The sequence below is a fragment of the Lissotriton helveticus genome, chromosome 3_1, assembly GCF_964261635.1.
Source record: "Lissotriton helveticus chromosome 3_1, aLisHel1.1, whole genome shotgun sequence".
Lineage (NCBI taxonomy): Eukaryota > Metazoa > Chordata > Amphibia > Caudata > Salamandridae > Lissotriton > Lissotriton helveticus.
The window spans coordinates 741,153,595-741,174,780 of record NC_136061.1 but is presented as its reverse complement, the minus strand read 5'-3'; the positions used below and the strand labels follow the sequence as shown (position 1 = coordinate 741,174,780).

Sequence of the window (21,186 nt, the reverse complement as noted above, 5' to 3'; positions counted from 1 at the left end):
TAAACATTTGGAACTACAGGGAGCCTACAGAGCTATGTACCTTGACCTTTCACGAATACCATTCCCTCTCCTGTGACGCAACACGTGTATATTTAGCGCATGTCGAGGTAAGTCACAAGCAAGCAGCTGTTTCAAGACTTGGATTTCGGGAACTCTTCAGAAAGGTTGTGCCTTTTTCACTGAACCCTTGGCGTGCTTTGCATTCACTGCTGTGAGCTTGCATACCTCAAACGCTTATAGAAGACAATCGAATACGTGCTAATCCAACTGGCCTACCCATCAACATTTGGATCTCAAATTGATGCACTTTATCACGATGCTGTACTAGTGTTCTGCCAAGTGATGCCTTGGATTGCATCTGAGCAGAGCGGCTGCATTTTTTGAAAGAAGAAATCTGATAGCAAGCGGTCTATTGACTGACCAGTATGTCACTATCTTGGTACGGTTTGTATGCTATCCACGTTATATGCAGTTTGGGTGCCGTAATACACATTGTCTAATATCTCCTGCTAAGGGGTCTCCCTATTTCTACCTCCCATCGTAGCCGTCCTGGGCTTTTCTCTTTTAGAGGGGGTTATGCAAGGAAGGCTTAAAAGTTATTTTACAATTTAGAATTTGATTGAACCCTTTTATATCTGGCCAGAGATAGTCAAATTATTGGAGGGAATTCGGGGCTCGGGGAGTTGCAAGTGTGGGCTAAGACAGAAATGTTCTAAAAAAGTGCACTTTTGGATTGTTTATTTATAGGGGATCTTTGAGAACATTTTTAGAACCTGTTCTAATGAAAATATAGGTGGTGCTAGGATTCTGAAAGTGATTCGTGACTATACAGGTGGTGGAATGTGCTAAGCAAATGCATTTAACATATGATGTGAGATTGCTGGTCACTAAATCTCTTCGCAGTTAGATTCAGCCTTCTCAACTAGTTTGAATGATTGGGAGTAGAGGGGTATTACCACTGTTTATCTACAAGCACACAGCCTCCCTATCATAGCTATTTCATGCCATATTTGAATGTAGCTTTAGAGACCGTCGTAGCAGGCTCTACCGGCAATTAAAGGCCCGCTCCAGTGTTAAAGTCCCGAGCCTAAGGCAGCTTTTGTTGCCCGGTAGAGCCCACTACTGAGGGCTCTAAGGTTATTAAAACATTCTGCTCATAGAGGGCAGAATGTTCTAAGTTGTAAAACAAAGGTTTCATGGAGCACAAGGGGGTTCAAATCCCCTCGGGCTCCATGAGGCCTTTGTTAAACATTGGAATGTTGATGCTCCGGACTTCTACTGGCCGTTAAAAGCCCGGAGCACTCCACTGTTTACAATGAAGCACTTAACATTCCAAAGTTTTAATGTAAGTTGTTTCTGTAAGGTTCTTATTGAAGCACCAGAGGGACAAAAATTGGTAGTACCTGTACCCTGATATGTTTACCTCTACCGTTGGTCTGCTTGAATTTTGGCTAACCGATGCCTAGCAATGTGTTCTGTTATTGACGTGCCCCAGTGTTTTGCACCAAGAGGCTCTTTTCTGAAGTGCACAGGGCTTCTAGGATTCAGTAGAGTGATTTTCTTGCAGGATGGGCATAGACTAGTCCATTACTCCTGCCATATTCCAGTCCTTTTAATTTGTAGTCATATTCACAGTTGTTCAGTGGTCACACCCAGGTGATGATATTACAGCAATCAAGTTTTGACTGTGCTGGTGTTCTGCAAAGTTTCAAATGGCCATTAGAGAATAGGAAAGGGATTACCCTTCTTAACACATTGAGTTGAAGCTACTTTCCCTTGGCTGTTTTAACGATATGCAAGGTTAATGTGAGGTTTTAAAGTGATTATAACTAGCATCCTAGCTCTTCTTGCCAGTCTGCAAGAAACACATTGGGACATGGTGAATAAAAAGTTGGTGTATTTTTCTTCACATCTCAAAACATTAAATTGTCCACCTAGTACTTATTTAGGCTGAGGTAGTTCTCGCAATGCCCATGGATGTGGATCAAATAGGCTGTGATGTGTGGAAAAGTAAATTTTGTCATGTTCTGTGTCCCTACGTGTCATCCATCATATGTTATGTGTGCATGACCAATATGCATATGTTATTCCCCATGTCCGATTAATGACGCAATTACAGTTGTGTCCACCTCTAGTATGCTAGTTTCCAGTCCTCGTGAATACTACGAATATCAGGCCTATGTAAAGTAATGTTGCCACGCTTCTCAGTGTGCACGTTATTTCATTATAAAGTCCCCGTTTCCAGGCCTCAACAGGGCCCGGACATCAGATTCAGCTCCTGCCTCCTGAGCCTCGCTGAGGAGTGATCCAGCCCCCACCTGTATCCTCGACCCTTCACTTACTTCCTGCCTCGCAGTGCCCGGTGCAGCTTGGCTCTGCCTCTGAGTCTGCCAAGACTATGTTATGATTCCAGCTATCAGTTTAGTCTTCCTTCTCTGCATTCCTAAGCTACTGAACTGCATCAATAGTTTCCGTCATTGTCTAGCCTATTCGGCTCCATGTTAAGAGAAATACTGTACTTAATGGTCATTTAATATTCTTCATCACGCACTACATGTAGAATAAATGTATGCTCTAGTCTTAGAGTCAATTAGCTTCTCCCCTCATGACTTCTAGTTTATATCAACATGTTCCCTAAACATTAGATACTAGATAGAGTTTAGGTACATGTCGCTCCGACCCTCCAGACTTTAGTCTCTGCTCCTAGCACAGAGTTCATAGCCCCCAGCTTCTCCTCGTAATACGTCATTGCCAGTTTGCGCGCACCACCAGGTTAGAGGTCCCGGCTCCTTAGGTAGCCCCCTCCTATGTTTCCGCCCCATTCATGACATATCCTGTTACGTCTGCACCACATGTCTATGTATACGCCCAGTTACACCTACTTTTACTCTTATCTTTCGCGACTGCTACGCGTCACGCCTTCTGTTCCACCCACTGCTACGCCTACTGCAATGTAATGTTATGTGTTCGCGCTATGTATATATGCTCGTGTATTGTTATTAAAAGTTAGCGCGCTCATCCCAGACCCAGCCCCAGCAGCTGCTGGGCCCTGTCATCCTATTCCTATGCAGGTTGTCCTGTTCCTGTCCTTATGCTGTATTAAACCTGCAAAACTCCTACTACCTCGAATCTTGACTCTTATTTATTGAGCTATCTGTTATGATATATGTCTAGTCAAAAATAGGGTATTATTTATTTATTTACCACATAATGGCGCCCGAATAGGGACTTGCCCTTTCCCCACGCGTCGGTGAAGCCACGCCGACCCCCTGACCCTCTGCAGTCGTGACGGAACTCTTCTGCGCAGTGGCAGATATTTCTGCTCAAGTATCCCTCAGGCCCACGGAGGAGACGGAGGAGGCGGTCCAGCATCCAGACGAGACGGTGGAGGAACGCGGCGAGTCCCGACCAGAGCCCAAGCCAAGAGTCCAAGGTCCGAGGTATCCGGAGGTCCACCCGTAACTAAAGTCCGAAGTTCGTCGTCCGTCGTCGTAAGCAGTCCAGTCCAGTCCGAAGCTTTCCGTTCTTGCTGCCCGGTGAGTACCATTACTGGGGTAGTATCTAGACAGGGTCAGTCTAAATTGACTCCTGGTCCGTGGGTTGGTGGTACCCAAGCCCACAAACGAAGTGTTCACCTAGGTGGATACGGGTCTTGATGCGTCCCTTTATGGGACCGGTATGTTCCGTACTGTTTCAGCAGTGCATCCAGTAACTCTAGTCTGTTCCGTTCTCGAGAAATTCTTGTGTTTCTGTTCTCAGTATTCCAGGTAATATTCTGTCCGAACTGTAATGTTATGATGTTGTTCAATGTATTTTCAATGTCGTGGTATGCCTGAATTGTTCTCCCAATTGTTATTGTTCCTTGTTTATTGTATTGTGTTCCGATTCAAGTTTACAATGTCTCTCTTTTCGAGATTACGTCAGTTAAAAACTAGAAAGGGTTTGTTAGAAGAAGCAGTTCCTGTCCCGCCCAGGGACAGTCCAGGTCATTTTATGTATCAGAAGCATGGCATAAGTGCCATATTGTATCTAGATTTATGGGTAGAGTATACCAAACAGTTAGAAGAAAAGTATAGATGGCCCGTATCGGGTACATGGGATGCCGAATGCATCATGCGAGTAGAGGAGGCATTATGGAAAAAGAAAACCAAGCCAGTCATCCTGCAGCTCCCGTTAAAGGGAACTGCAATTATTGTAAACAGCCAGGTCATTTTATAAATGAGTGTGCAGTTCTGAAACATAACATAGCTACTGGTAAGACTAAAGAAAGACCACGTCCGCCTAGACAGGAACAAGTTTCACAGATTCCTCAGCCACAGAATGCACCACAGACAGTTACAGCACCGCAGCCTATTGCTGCAACACAGCATGTTACATCGCAGATGTACCAGTATGCACAGTCTGAGTATCCAGAGTACCAGCCATATTCATGAAACAGCCTAGAGAGGGAGGTAGGCTTGCCTCTCATCGAGATACCTGTAGATCAAGAAGGTCCCTATGTTCACAGTCAAGTATTAGGGAAAGACAGAAAGTTTTTGATTGATACAGGGGCAAGTAGGACCACAATTAGTCATGCCGAAGTTCCAGGGGCTCCGCTCTCAGGCTCAAGAAATGTTTCCCTTGGATTTTCAGGAAAGCCTATCGTTAATGAGATTTCAAAGCCAGTTACTCTAGAAGTAGGTCCATTGTCCCGCACTACTGATCTATTACTTACTAAGTCATGTCCAGAAAATCTATTAGGCATTAAAACACTGAAAGAATTAGGTGCAGTTATTTGTTGTTCCCCAGAGGGAATACGATTGTTCCTACGTGACTTTAAAGGTCACTATGTATTACGAGATTTTGATTCCAGACTGTCTAATGTCCCGCAGCATTTATGGGCGCAAGGTCCAACTGATGTAGGTTATATGCAAATCACACCCCATCGTGTGACTCTCAAACCAGGTGTAGTGTTACCACGAATCAGGCAGTACAGATTGCCACCCGAGGCTGTAGCAGCCTTATCCAAAATTATCGACGAGCTCATCGCTCAAGGAGTAGTTGTAGAAACTGACTCCAATGTATGTAACTCTCCGATCATTCCAGTTATGAAACGTACTGATCCAAATGCACCCCCAGTATATCGATTAGTGATCGACCTACGAGAACTTAATAAATGTATTATTCCGCAGTACCCAGTTGTCCCAGACATCTCTTCCCTATTGACAGCCATTGATTCCGAAGCCACGTTCTTCACTGTCATAGACCTCAAGAACGCATTCTTTAGTGTTCCCATCCATCCAGACAGCCAGTTTCTTTTCGGATTTTGTTTAAATGGAAGGAGCTATATGTTTACACGCGCTCCTCAAGGTTTCACAGAAAGTCCTAGTATTTACAGTCAAGCACTCAAGAGACAACTAGACAATATTCACATGCCAACTGACACTGCCCTGCTCCAGTATGTCGATGATCTATTGATCACAGCCCGTTCTGAACGTGACTGCGAGCGAGCGTCACTCACGGTTCTGTATTTCCTAGCCGAGATGGGGCACAAGGTGTCCCCTTCGAAGCTTCAATTCTGTGTCCAGCAAGTGGTCTACTTAGGACACTTACTGTCCAAGAGGGGTAGGCAGTTGACACCAGACCGTATCCAATTAATAGCGAGTCTTCCACAGCCCAAGACCCAGAAGGAGGTGCGTGCTTTTATCGGCCTTACTTCTTATTGTAGACAATGGATTCCTCAGTATGCATTTCTAGCCAAGCCACTGATACAGTTAACGACACAGGAGGCAACCGTATCGACTGTCCTCCCTTGGACATCTGAACATACACTTAGTTTCAACGAGTTGAAGAAAGCCCTATGCCAAGCTCCAGTTCTAGCTACACCGAACTACAGTAAGCCTTTTACACTTTTCGTTACTGAACGTGAAGGTACAGCATTATCTGTTCTCACACAAGATCAAGCAGGACAATACAAGCCTTGTGCTTATTTTTCTAGCACACTAGATCCAGTCGCCCAGGCGTTGCCTGCGTGCCTCAAGTCAGTTGCAGCCACAGCACTAGCTATCAGACAAAGTGATTCCATAGTTTTAGGACACTCCTTGACAGTACAAGTCCCACATTCCGTGGAAGTTCTTTTAAACCGAACACAAACTCAGCACTTGACAATTGCACGTTTAACAGGTTATGAATTGACACTGTTCCAACCACACATAGATATTAGACGCTGCAACGTCCTGAATCCTGCTACACTGTTACCATCAGTTAATTCAAATTCTGCCACACATGATTGCGTGGAAGTAGTCAACATTACGACAAAGCCAAGACAAGACCTGACAGACATTCCGTTACCAGATCCTGACCTGACACTTTATGTGGATGGTTCATGTATGAGAACTAGTACAGGAGAACTAGTAGCCGCGTATGCAGTGACTACTGACACCGAAGTTATTGAAACACACCGTATTGATACCCTGTCCGCTCAAGCAGCAGAGCTAGTTGCTCTGACACAAGCCTGCATACACGCCAAGAACCTGAAAGTTAATGTTTACACAGATTCACGTTACGCATTTGGAGTTGTACACGACTTTGGAGTGCTCTGGCAGGAGAGAGGTTTCATGACTTCTCATGGAACCAAGATTCAGCATGGTCTCCTTATTCAAGCTCTGTTAGATGCCATACACTTACCGACATCTATTGCTATCATGAAATGCAAAGCACATACGAAAGTTACTGACATTATTTCCCAAGGTAATGATCTAGCAGATCGCACAGCCAAGCTTACAGCACAGACTCCAGACACTCAAGCTAATCCGACACAGACACATACTCCAGATCTGATTACATGTATGACAGTTAAGGACCCTACTCAAGATGTCATAGATATCCAGTTACATGCTACTCCCGATGAAATCAAGAAATGGTCCGAACAAGGAGGGGTCCAGACAGATCAAGGATGGTTAACAAAGGGTAGAGCCACATGGTTTTTCCCCGACTCTATGGTTCAAGTCATCATTAATACCGCACATAGTCCAGCACATTTAGGAGAAAAAGCTATGTTAGACAGTATCCAGAACATTTGGTTCAACAAGCATTTACGAGCTGCAGCCAAGCAGAAAGTCCGTACCTGTATGATATGTTGTCAGTTTAATCCAGGTAAAAGTGTCCCGGTGGAACAAGGTGGTTTCCAGCCTCCTGACCACCCTTTTGAGGTCCTCCAGATGGATTATATTCAGATGGAGCGATGTCGAGGTTTCAAGTATGTCCTTGTAGTTGTATGCGCTTTGTCCAGATGGACAGAAGCATATCCAGTCCCAGATTACACAGCCGCGACCACTGCCAAACAGTTGGTTCGTGAATTCTTCCCTCGATATGGACTCCCTAGAGTCGTATATTCTGATAACGGTCAGCCATTCTCATCTGAGTTGATGAAGCACGTTTCCCTGTTGTTAGGGTACCAGTGGAAGTTCCATTGTGTACGCCATCCTGAAGCCGCCGGTCTAGTCGAGAGACATAATCAGACTCTGAAAATCCGTATTGCAAAAGTGTGTAAAGATAAGGGTGTGGACTGGCTAGTAGCTCTGCCAGTTGCTTTGTTTTATATGCGCATGGTCGCACATTCCAGATCAGGTCTGTCCCCGTATGAGGTCGTATTCGGCCGCCCCCCTAACATGTGGGGTACTCCTAGACCCCGAAGTATTACTGATGTTTCATGTAATATGCTGACAGATTACCTAGCTTCCTTGATGTCTGCCCTCAACTCATGTCGTTCACAGGTTGCTGCCGCATTTCCAGACAATACCGAGGTGGCACCGCATGAAATCGTTCCAGGTTCCATGGTGATGGTCCGTAACTTTGACAGATCAAGTCCGCTGGAGCCTCGATGGAAAGAGCCCCGTCAGGTCCTCCTCACCACCCGTACAGCCGTGAAGTTGGAAGGCCGAAAAGGATGGATACACCTTTCTCACGTTAAACTTTTTAAAGGACTGAAACCCGTCTTTAAGAACATTTCCCAGGATTTTAAGGACTGTCCCGCAAAAGACATTGATACAACCCCTCCCTTGTTAGAGAAAACTCCGCAGCAGGAGTATAAGCAAAAACTCCGGTCTAGTAAAATAAGTCAGCCAGTTTGATTGTATAAGTCCTCCCCTAGGTGAAACGGTTAGACTGTTTCTGACATGTATAAAATAGACCCCCATAGTGAGAGAGTCAGTCATAACTCAAACCGATGTATCGTTTTTCTGAGTTTCATATTATTCATCAGCATAATGATTTCCTGCACTAGTTACGCATTCTTCCTGTGTTTTCCAGTTCCTCATGTAAATAAGCATGCTAATGCTACAGTAGAGCACACGTTTAGTGATCTGCCTCCTCACGAATATTCATACCGCCTCGCTATGCGTAATAATACCTTCATCCGCATGTTACATTACTCACACCAGACCAGCAATGCCACTAATTGTTGGGTGTGTGGTCGACTCCCCCCTTTCCAGACGTCGAAGGGAGTTCTGCCACTTTTTCCTTATCCTTTTTCACATAATGGTTCGTGTGGAGCATGGTCCACGTTAACGTCATCCTCAACAGATATGTCTTTTCTTAACAGCACATGTTTCCCAGACAAGCAAGGTTTCCCCCACAGAACAGGTTTAGATCTTGAAAATGAAGTGTATAATTTAGGTAACTATTCGTCGAATTTCATGGTCCTGAATGTTCAGTCTGATACTACTCCAGACTCACCTGCTATTTCAGTACTACCAGTCAAAGGCGAATTATGTGTCCGAAATAAGGGTTCTGTACACGTAGGACATAGTGATTGTACTACTATTATCCAGTATAGTGACAGTGGGAAATCTATTTTCAAAGCTTCACGTCATTCTTATTTTGTTTGTGGTCAAACTGCATATGTTCGTCTGCCCCTCGATTGGGAGGGAACCTGTTACATTGCCTTCCTACTGCCACCTGTTTTCCTAGCCCCACCTGACTACCATAGGAATTCCTTCCTAGTACATACTAGACACAAGAGAAACCTCCCGATTGTCGATTATACTGAAACTGCTGCAGAGCAATTCATTGATATTGATAAAGGTGTTTTCCCTTATTTAGGTACAGTTGTAAACAGTAAGCTAATCCGTAGGTTAACAAGAACCCTTGAAGCAGTAGTAGATGAGACTGCCTCCGCTCTAGGTAACTTAACCGAAGAGCAATCCTTTATGAGAATTGTCGTGCTCCAGAATCGTCTCGTCCTTGACGTCATACTGGCCGATAGGGGCGGGGCCTGTAGAGTCCTCGGATCCAGTTGTTGCATTTTCATTCCAAATAACGCGCCGTCTGTTTATTCAGCTATAACCAGACTTCATAAAATTGCCCATCTGTTACACCAGAATCCAGGCACCTGGACATGGTCCGGTTGGTTCTGGAATATAATTTCCGCATGGGGATGGAAAGTCCTGTCCTTTCTAGGTATCGCAGTAGCGATCATATTCAGCTGCTGCCTCTGTATACAATGTGGCCCTGCGATTTGTGGCATGTGTGCTACCTCTTGTATTCCTAGTCCCAAGCCCCGTTCTAAATCTCGTTCCAAGACAATTCGAGATGAACAAATGGTACTGTATGAAATGATAGATGGTATCATGAATATTGATGTTTCCTGATGGAAACGTAGTGACAAGGAGGGAATGTGGAAAAGTAAATTTTGTCATGTTCTGTGTCCCTACGTGTCATCCATCATATGTTATGTGTGCATGACCAATATGCATATGTTATTCCCCATGTCCGATTAATGACGCAATTACAGTTGTGTCCACCTCTAGTATGCTAGTTTCCAGTCCTCGTGAATACTACGAATATCAGGCCTATGTAAAGTAATGTTGCCACGCTTCTCAGTGTGCACGTTATTTCATTATAAAGTCCCCGTTTCCAGGCCTCAACAGGGCCCGGACATCAGATTCAGCTCCTGCCTCCTGAGCCTCGCTGAGGAGTGATCCAGCCCCCACCTGTATCCTCGACCCTTCACTTACTTCCTGCCTCGCAGTGCCCGGTGCAGCTTGGCTCTGCCTCTGAGTCTGCCAAGACTATGTTATGATTCCAGCTATCAGTTTAGTCTTCCTTCTCTGCATTCCTAAGCTACTGAACTGCATCAATAGTTTCCGTCATTGTCTAGCCTATTCGGCTCCATGTTAAGAGAAATACTGTACTTAATGGTCATTTAATATTCTTCATCACGCACTACATGTAGAATAAATGTATGCTCTAGTCTTAGAGTCAATTAGCTTCTCCCCTCATGACTTCTAGTTTATATCAACATGTTCCCTAAACATTAGATACTAGATAGAGTTTAGGTACATGTCGCTCCGACCCTCCAGACTTTAGTCTCTGCTCCTAGCACAGAGTTCATAGCCCCCAGCTTCTCCTCGTAATACGTCATTGCCAGTTTGCGCGCACCACCAGGTTAGAGGTCCCGGCTCCTTAGGTAGCCCCCTCCTATGTTTCCGCCCCATTCATGACATATCCTGTTACGTCTGCACCACATGTCTATGTATACGCCCAGTTACACCTACTTTTACTCTTATCTTTCGCGACTGCTACGCGTCACGCCTTCTGTTCCACCCACTGCTACGCCTACTGCAATGTAATGTTATGTGTTCGCGCTATGTATATATGCTCGTGTATTGTTATTAAAAGTTAGCGCGCTCATCCCAGACCCAGCCCCAGCAGCTGCTGGGCCCTGTCATCCTATTCCTATGCAGGTTGTCCTGTTCCTGTCCTTATGCTGTATTAAACCTGCAAAACTCCTACTACCTCGAATCTTGACTCTTATTTATTGAGCTATCTGTTATGATATATGTCTAGTCAAAAATAGGGTATTATTTATTTATTTACCACAGATGTTTCTTGACTGTCTAAATCCCCAGAACAGCCAGTCACGCAGATTTATATTTGAGTGTCATCACCCCAAAATTGCTGGTCCTCAATAATTTGAGCCAGGGTTCACACGAAAATGATCTAATAGTGTGGAGCAATGTGGAATCTGCATATTACTTTTTCTGGGAATGATTTATTTGATCCAGTACTTATGAGCTGGTTTTGGTGTGGAAGGATTGCATAACTTATAAGGCGCTACCTGTTAAATCTGATCCAGAAGGAAGGGGCTCAATGTCTTGAAGCATCCTTGCTACCAAAAGAACCACAGAGGATTTGTTCTACCAGACTTCCTTCATGGAAGACACAGAGGAGATCCTCTTTCACCTATTGGCCACTTTCATTCTCATTCTGCCCCCAGGTCTAAAGCCATGGTCTTGATCCTGTAGTAATGTAAAAGTTAGTACATATTCTTTTGGTTGCCTTGTTTACTTCAGTTAAAAATATTGCTTCAATGCAGAGGATTGAAATAAGCCTACTGTTAGATGGGCCATTGGGGTCTGCAGAATGTTTCCTTAATAATGCTGTGATCTGCGAGCGGAGGTCAACAAGAACACAAGTGGGCTGAAGAGCTCATGGAATGTGATTTGCATTCTACTTGGTGGTTTGCAGTGGATTGACTGCAGCCCATTCTGTCTCCAAGAGGGTCATGTATTGGGCGCCCAGAAGTAAGAGGTCACCTGTCAGACCAGATTTCAGACTGAATTATTTTAGGGCCCTTCTCCCTACTAACTATAAGGTTTCGACATCGAGGGTCTTTCTCAAGCTTGATGCAGTTTATAGAATGAGGGTTGTCCACTACAGACTAAAAACCTTGAGTGCATACCATTGGTGTGCATTCTTCTGCTGGTGATTATTACATCTTTTCTAATTCCCACCTTACCTGCACAATGTCATAATGTGGCTATTGCTTGGACACTTTCTGGATCATTGTAACTTTATGATTATGAGCCTCGGCATCATGCCTGCTGCTCAGAAATAGCAATAATTACTTGCAGCCCTCTCTGTAGACCGTATTTTATGCATGCGTGTGGCTTACAGCCATGCATTGTATGTATGATTGAGGCAATGGCACATGCCACGCTATAGGAGTACCTTGTTTAGTATGTTTACTGTACAAACCGCGCACAGCATGTGGTTATGTTCCATATATACCACTAAGGGTGAATAGCAATAAAGTGTAACGTTACCGCCAAGTAATAGTACGTCGTCTACACGTGTACATTATGTATTGTGAATAGCGCCGCTAGTGCCGATCCTGGGAGCCTATGTATGGTATGGTGTGTGGAAAACATCTGTACTGGGACCGGAAAGAGGCAAGAATCTTTCAATATGGCATTTTAATATAGTGCTGAGCCAGTGTTTCTGCAATTCGCAAATAAGCTGATCAATTATCTGGAGACTGCTCAAAGGCTTTCAGCTTGAGAAATTTCTCCCAAACTGCTCGTCAGAATTTCACATCCCAACAAAAAACTCTATGTAAGCTTTGTCTATATGTTGATGTTCTGTTCAATGATTTCAGCTTTCTTCTTTCTGAAAGTGCATGTTTTTGGCATGCCTACTCGCGTTTGTAACCGCCCCTACAAAAGTGTGCCCCATTTAACCATCTTCACCAAAGTTTATGAACCATTCAGAGTGCCCCAAAGTTTGGCACAAGTTGGTTGTGCGGGTGACATACTTATACAGTAGCAGTATTCTTTTATTTTGAATGTTTGGTAAATAAATGAAATACGGATTCACTATACACATACATTAAACACAATAAGGGACTGAAAGCGTACACTACTTGAACGTCGTTTTGAATAGCAAAAGGGAAGTCCGTAGCAGAAGTGGCCGGCACAGGTAAGGGCGGGGAGGGGGGCAGAGTGGAGGGGGAAAGTCAACAGACAACAGGCTAGTTCAAATGAAATACAAAAATAAATAGAGCACTCACCTTCCGCTCGCTGACTCGGCGATGACGCAAGTACAAGGAAAGTGGTTTTTAATTTTTTTTAATTTAATTTTAACGAACACGTCGTCTGCCGACTCCCCCCTTCACCTCCCTTGCCCCAACACTCTTACCTGTGCCGGCCCCCACTCGTCATCAGGGATGGATGATTCCAGTGAATGGGTTGCGCGAGTATATAAGATAGAAATCCACAGAGAACATCCGCATCTTTGTCACCTGATGATTGTTGCAATGATGTTAATTGAATAGGCAAATACCCCTGTGTCAGTCATTACAACTTTATTTGGTTTGTTACAACCATAAAAGTGTACACTTTACATTTTATAAAACTTTATAAAAACACATAGTATAAAACAATTATAAAAATGCAACACATGGTCATTTCCTGGAGGAAAACACAGCTCCTTTTGTTGATAATCAATATCCTCCTGAATTATTAAAATCACAATAAATTAGATATATGTAACCAAAACCTTCCAAACACGATACATACATTACTATTAGAGTACGATCTCATTTTATATTAGGGGGGTTACTTGTACCTATAACTCTGTACCCCTGTGACAGGGCACATTCATACTCCCAGAGGTGATCTGAGGATATGTGCAGTTAGGTTGATGTGGGTCATCTGCAGCATTTATAAGGTTTCGTGGCTGTACACTCTAAAGAAGGGGGTTGGATCCTCTCCCATTTTTGGCAGAAGTCTTGTATCTCCAAACTCTTAATAGCACCCTCTCTGAAATGCAAAGTGCGGCTGAGACATTATATGCTATAAAGTACATTTTCTTTTCTTTCTTTTTTAGGCATATTTGTCCAGTCGCTGGATGAGGCAACCTCGCCCAAAAAGTTCAGAAATGTATCTCAGCGCCATGAGAGCAGGGGTTCGTCGGCGTCTTCAGAGTGGGCGTCTGTCAAAATTATTCCTGAGGAAGAAATGACAGATCACAACCTGTTGGCAGTTCGGGTCATGGTGACTACTGACGGGAGCAGGTACTGCTGCTAATATTATACACAGTAGGGACCCAGATAGTATTGCATTGTAATTAAAAAAGACCACTTAATAAAAAAGTGAAAACTATGTGTCACAGTCAACTTGCTAGCAATAAGTAGGCCTGTTTAAGATGCTGTATAGCAAATAATAGACTTTTTGTTGATTGGCTGTGCTTTTGAATGTTGGGAAATGAACAGCTGTGCCGTTAACCCATACACGGGTATATTTCATGTACTGCTTTGCAAAAAAAGGATTCATGTATACACTATTCCCCATGTGCACCAGCTAATGAAATGCATTGCATGGCCTCTTGTGATACAATCTAAAACAATCACTGGCAAAGCCAGTCGTTTTTTGCCAATGCTGAGCATGAACATTAATTGGCTTTATCAAAGCCCCATTGGCCTTGCTAAAAGTTAAGAATGTATTGCTTTCTATATTTTTAAGATGGCTGCTGCATGCTTCAATTTGCCTTGCATCGTTGTATTGCACAATGAAATGCAGTGGCCATCTTGAAAGTATCAAAAATATAGTTTTATATACTTTCAAAATGACTGCTTTGTTTCCCAATACACAGTGATGAAGAAAGGCACATCTCATCATGTAGCTTGGCAACCATTTTGAAGGTGCAAAAAAGATGCTGTAGGTAGCTGGTGTATGGTAGATTTATTAATGAGCATACGATCCCCTGAACATCAAGACAATGTGTCTGAAAGATTGTATATGTGCTCAATTTACAAGTGGGCATAGGCTGAGCTATTACTGGCACCCTCTATCAAAAGCCCTGCATGGCCTGACTTCTACACCGTGCCCATGGCCCTCTCATTTCCATATCTGGGTGTGGAGCCTACCACAAAGTTTACAACTTGATGGTGAACCACTATTCATTTTAGAAGGGCAACTTACTGCTTGTGTCAGTTCAGGGCTCATGGTAGATGTATCCTGCCCTTGATCTATTTACCAAGCCATGCTGCTCCCCATCCTGGCTTGATTGCTCAACTTGTGTATGTCTGGGGAAGATGGTAAATAAGTGACCCACCACTGATACAGAGACCTCAGGAGTGGAATTATAAGGGAAATTTCCTGCCAACTCTGTGGTGGCCAATGTTGATCCACATGCTTTGGATACAAGCTTTTTGTAACCCTGTCACAGTTTGGCCCTTCTCTGTTCTTCCACTGTTACCTAATAGTTCTGATGAAGCTTCCTGGGGATGCCACTTTAATGCCTGGTGCTATTAGTGGGTGGAGATAATTCTTGGTGCTTACTTAGCTATTGGTCAAAAGTTCCCATTAGGAACCATACCCACTGTTGCAGCAATTCATGTTTGCCCTAATGCAAATAATCCCACATTGTCACTCTCTCATTAAATCCAATATGAAGAAACACTTCTCTCCTTGGACAAAGCCTGTGTGCCCTCTAGCTGTTTAGTCAGGTTAATGAGTAGCCCTTCTGTGGTCAATCCAAATCTGTTCCGGGGGTTTCTCTCACCCCACTGGTTTTGGTGCCTGCCTTACTGCAGGACAAAGAAAGGGGCCTGTTCATGTGTCATATGACAATTTCTTTTGACCTTAGAGATACGGTTTACATAAATTATGTTCATGGACACAGTCACACTGGTCTTCTTGCCAGGGGTACAAAAACAGATTAACATACATAGCCCACTGTGTCTGCTTTGGGGGCAGTTTTCACACCTTGTTTGGGCTAAGCATTCACAGGGCTACTGCTAGAGAGCAAATTCAATTTTGACTCCAGGAGCTTCAGGCAGGGAAAAGAAAGTTTCTAAAAATAACTTTTCCTCAATATTTATTACAAATCTTACTTCACCTTTGAGTTGGGCTTTTAATAAATGTTAAAAATAGTGGTTTAATCATATTTATAGCTGGTTCCAATCTAGAAGTAGCATATTTATTGCTTCCCAGTGTTTCTTTATGGGCCAGCCAGTCAGCCTTGCTACATTGAAAATAGCGTTTGGGTGCTAGTCATTGTAAGACATGTTAACATTAAAATTCTACATGTCACACTTAATAATACCTTCCACCCTACCTTGCAGGCTGCAATGCCTACATGGAGATTACTGTTTCATATTTTAAAGGAAAGCTTTTTTTAATGTTGAAAAGGGTTTATTTTTACTAGTCAGGCTCAGGTTTGAAACCACAGCAGCCAGGCTACAGCAGTAGGCGGTGTTTGGTTCCTCACGGTCGTGGATTGAACAGTGGTACTGTATTACATAGGTGGCATTTAACTTTTCATTCCATGGGTGTTTTTTGGACACCATATATCATGGATTTAGGAAAGCTAAGCATGCCCATTTGGTGTTAACTAATTTCAACATTTAGGGGGCCAGAGCACATAGTTGGGCAATGGACAGTAGAGCCCCAATGTGCTGTGTCTAAAAACCAGCAATGGCACATAAAATGGGGGCGACTGTGCAAAAAGGGACATTTTCTCACCGCATTTTCTCATATGCCATATGTATCAAGATAAATGGAAATTATATAATAAATACCACAGATAAATCTGATAATTGATCATTTTAGTGCACTCTAGCATCAAGCATGAGCATCTATTAAAATAATTCAATATGTGTCCCATGTAAATTATATTAATTTCTTGTATTTTCTTTTGTAGTTCAGAAATGGAATCAGACGTGTGTGGGTATATTTCAAATTCTGAAATTAATGAATACTGGGAAAATCTCCCTGAAGCAAAGTTAACCAGAAGTCCCAGAAGAAGGTATTTTTCTATAGACCATGGTAAAAAATCACAGGAGGATGGCAATATGGCGTCCAGAGCTATTGATGGTAAGTAATGCTTGTCTGTAGATTTGTTATTGTTGGAGATTAGTTGAACACCATTTCTTTCTTACCAATGCATCCTAGTCCTGCCTGCCAATCCTTAACTTGATTTCCCTAAAGCTTAAACTCCACAGAATTTGGAAGTGCCTCTCTGCTTTTAACAATCATCAGTATTCATTTTCTTATGAAGCTTATTCATTTTGCATCAGAGTTCATAACGATTGAAGGCAGTTTTAAAAACATGCTTACTGTAATGCCAGTAATTCATGTATTATCTCTATTAAGAAACCCGGTTTCCTATAACATCATAACTACCTAAATATAAACTAATCAGCGTTGCTTCATTTGTAAAATAGTGAGGGCCGGGTGCCTTAAGCACTGCTCAGAAATCCGCCCAGGGCTGCTAAATGTCAGCGGGCCGAAAACTAAGGCTGCATAATCCGTAATCCACCTCAGGCCTTCCTAATCAACTGCTAGACCGTTTCCTCCCCTTTATCTCGCTCATGCAGGTTCCTGCTTTCTCCCTTGGTGACAGTTTTTACGTCTTTTTCTTATGCCTAGTTTCTTGTTTGTGTGTTTTTCCCTTTCTTGTTCGTGGTCAGTGTCTGATGAGGAAAAATAAGTACCTGCCTCAAAAAAATGAGTGAAGGTAGCCCGCGCCGGCAACCACTGGCTCAAATTAAAGCACTACAAATCTGACAGCTGTCATGTCAGAACTATCTGGTTACTTTAAATACAGCTACAATTATAAATAGTCACTAGATAGTTCTTGCTGATAATAGGAGGTAAAGAAAATGAGTGAAAATAATCAGGGTGTATATTAACTTCTTCACTGCTGTAATTTTCAAAAGAAATATTTTTAAAAACTGCAGTTTTCACCTAATTCTAGTGCATCTTGGTACTGCTTGAAAAACTGCATGCTACTAGTACTGTTTGAGTTGTGTCGAATAATGTAATCCATCAAGTACATTTTAAGGACATTGTAAGTTAGTCAGATGCTTCATAGGTTACAAAACTCCTCAGTGATTTATAAAAGTATGCACTTGTGTAGACTTGAAATAATTATTTATTACATTTTGTGCCTTTCAAACTTATCCAGTCACAATTTACTGTATCCTTACCTTTTCTAATTTTTGAATGACCATCTTTGCATTGGCCTCTTAATAGCTATCTTTTCTTCCTCATATCTAGAGTACTTACTTTTAGGGATCTGTCTGCATTGTTGACAGTAGCTGTCATTTGGTTTCACACTGTATTATTTCTTTTATCTCTTTTTTCATTGTTTCCCTTCAATCATCTGGAAGGAGCTGACCAAGCTCTTTAAGTGCATTTTCAGTCCACACTAGTTGGCAAAGATTTTCGGAATCGTAGTCCCTGGGTAATTTGCTGTTTTGCTGATGAAAGAGGTTATCTATACCCTCATTGTTTGAAATGGGGTGTCTCTAGTTGGGAAAGGTATGCACCTTTGTCCAAATAGAAACCTTTACTTCTAGTCAGGGTAAAGGGGATACACATTTCAGATAACCCCTGCTCACCTCCTTGGTAGCTTGGCACGAGCAGACCGGCTTATCCCAAAGGCAATGTGTAAAGTATTTGTACTCCAAACATACAGTAAGACAGTGATAACACCACAAATGGACACTACATCAGTTTAGAAAAAAGAAAGTATCTTTATCTAAACTCACCAAGACCAAAACAGCAAAAATCTAACATACAGGTAATAAGATATGACTTTAGAACAGTTATTGCAAAAACAAAGTTTGTAGAAAACAAATAGCTCCACCTGGCCCATTGAGGTGTCATGACAGCAATAACTCCAAAGTACGGCGCTGACAATGAGAAGCGCGGCATCAGGTACGGAGTCACACGGACCCCCCAAACAAACATGGAAACTACGTTTATGACAATGCGCCGTGTCGTGGAGATGAGGCGACGGTGCCAAGGTCGAGGCCGGCTCCCTGGCTGCCATGGGGAGACGAGGCGTCATGACTGCGAGGAGGTGACACGTCAAATCCAGGACAGGGGAAGTCGGTTGCATAGGCGTTGAGGCATCAGTTCCTGTGGCTGTGCAAAGTCGGCAAGTTCATCGAGTCAGTGAGTTAGTGCTCAATGCTTAACATCATTTAATGCGTTGCTGCTTTTAACTTTTCAATGCCGCCCATCTGCCCTTTCCTTGTGAGGATGTGCACATATCTTGCAGCTTCCTACATATTAGTGAAAAGGATTGCGGCAGAGTAGCTTCTCCTGTTAGTAATATCAACATAAATAGTAATAATCCTAATCACGACGACTTCTTTTTTTCTTTATATAATGTAATATTTATTTTGGTACAACAATTGATATGATGCCCAACTGTGTCCTTCAGACCGGCTGTGTGTAAAAGAACTATGAAATGCAACGTTTGGTTTGAAGCTAACTCTTCACATATGCCACTTAACATTTGTTTAAATGTTCTCCACCATTAGCTTTAATTATGGCAGGACTGTGTACTTTTGTGTCCTTGTGTTTGCTTGCCATCTGCTGCTGTGTCAGTTCTGTTCTGAGTTGTAGGTAGCCACTGTACTGTGGAAGGTTTAGACTGTCACAAGAGTGGAACATTGAGATGTCATGATGGAATGTGGGATGTTGGGAGAGAAGGAGACGGAGAGAGAGGAGGCAGACTACTTAAGGGGCTGTTAATGCAAGTACTCTTAAGCTTAATAAACCGAATCTAAGAGAATTTGAAGTGTAAATGAATTTTTAAAGACATATCCAGGGCTTCGACGAATAGCCCCTAATATACAAACAATGATTCCCTTGTATGTATTTCTACCTAGAATTTTGTAAGCAATAACCCAACAATCATTAGTTTTGATTATAATTAATACACATAGAAATCAATAGCAACCTATTGTAAATAAAACAAAACATAGTATGTTACGTAAATAAAATCACAATTCATGCAATTGAATTGGAAATCATCAAAAGACAATAGAGGTGCTAACACTGGTTCTCAGAGAGACCAGGCCACCTACGGTTGATGCACCTCTTTTTCCGACTAATGAGCGGCAGTTGTCTCCACTGCATAAAGTATTTGGCCCAGGTTCCCCTTTGGGACACCAGGTAGGCTTTATTTTTTTACTAAGCAGTGAGTAGTCTGGAACCTTGGCGTGTGACGTGTATATGCAAACTAGCCTCTTCTTTTGTTTTTCCTATAAGCATCTTCCAGTTAGCAGACTCCAGCCATAGCTTGTATGGTGCCCTGCCTTTAAAGATCCCCCATGCCAACAGGCTGGATGTGCTGGGGTGGTTGGCTAACCTGCAACGTCTATTTACATCCTACATCACAGTGAGTCTTTCAAAATAGGGACACTCGCATTTGCAGCACTTTTAAGACTCCACTGGGGCTGTTGATTGGTTCTGTGATGTTGGTGACATTGTAATTCATTACGAAAACTGCAAGCATTCTAAGTTTGGAAACCATGGATTCAGTTTGCATACCAGAGCCGACCTCTTTAGCAAAAACCCTTGAAAGGTGTTGAATATCAGCATTTGGTCTGTGAGGCTGCCAGCAGTGCTAGTTGGAAAAATGATGTAAGAGGACAGGAGGAATATGTTTTTAAGCCAGGGTCTAGTGTCTGAAACTTGTAAAAAATTCCCATTGGAAAATGAAAAATGTTGACCACTAACACAGAGTTGGTCACCAGATTTATTCTGGTACAATTTGTTTTGTTAACATTTAACATGATATGGCGGAAGGCCCAAAAGTCTAACATGCATTTGAAGCAAAACTAGCAAACAGCACAGCCAATAACCAGGAGACACGAATCATTTCAACTGACCAGAGCTCTCGCCTCAAAAGGCCCTTTGGAGCGTGTCATTCTAAAATGCATCCTTTTCTCTCAATACAAGTCTATGGAGCAGAAACATATGACAGAAATGTGTTACTTCGGCAAAACGTATCTATTGAGCAAGTGGCAAGATCTTCTCAAAGAGACAAAGCGAGACATCCTTGAAATCAAGAAAAAATACATGAACTCACCACTAATTTAATACATTTCTTAAAATCACGCTTCTGGTTGACAACACTAAAATCAAGGATGCAATTTGTCATGAGATGCAGGAAATGTGCAAATGTGATACTCTGAAAAAATGAATTCTAGGCCTACAAGAGTCCTGAACCTTACCAGGCCGAATGAGGTTAAAGAGTACTTTCTTTAGATTGATAAAAAACAACATCCATATTTAATTATAAAATATGTCAGTGCACGTTGTGATATAAAGGTGAAGCGGATATTAAGGGTAAAGCATTAGGAATACGTGATATATTTGCACAGTTTCATCATCTAAAAGTCTGGGCTGTTTATGGTGTGCAGGAAAATCACATGACCCTGTTGAACCAACACAACACAACACAACATTCAGTGCAGTGCAGTATTGTCACATTTTCACAAATACAATACTGCTACAGGGTGTGACCAACACCACCAGGGCAAAGCCCATTGTAAATGAGGATAATAAAAAGAGTATTACAAATAGGAGTAACATAGCTATAATATGCACCCTGAGTTCCCTC

General features: G+C 42.6%; 1 protein-coding gene across 2 annotated transcripts in view; it reads left to right on the top strand.

Annotated features, from left to right (window-relative positions):
* The window catches only part of MICAL2 (microtubule associated monooxygenase, calponin and LIM domain containing 2), a 1,053,240-nt gene that overhangs the window by 657,577 nt on the left and 374,477 nt on the right, over nt 1–21,186 (top strand). For both annotated transcript variants that reach the window (XM_078680924.1, XM_078680923.1), the window contains 2 exons: nt 13,648–13,834; nt 16,465–16,637. In XM_078680924.1, the coding sequence (XP_078537050.1) occupies nt 13,648–13,834; nt 16,465–16,637 (360 nt within the window). The remainder of the gene's footprint in view (nt 1–13,647; nt 13,835–16,464; nt 16,638–21,186) is intronic.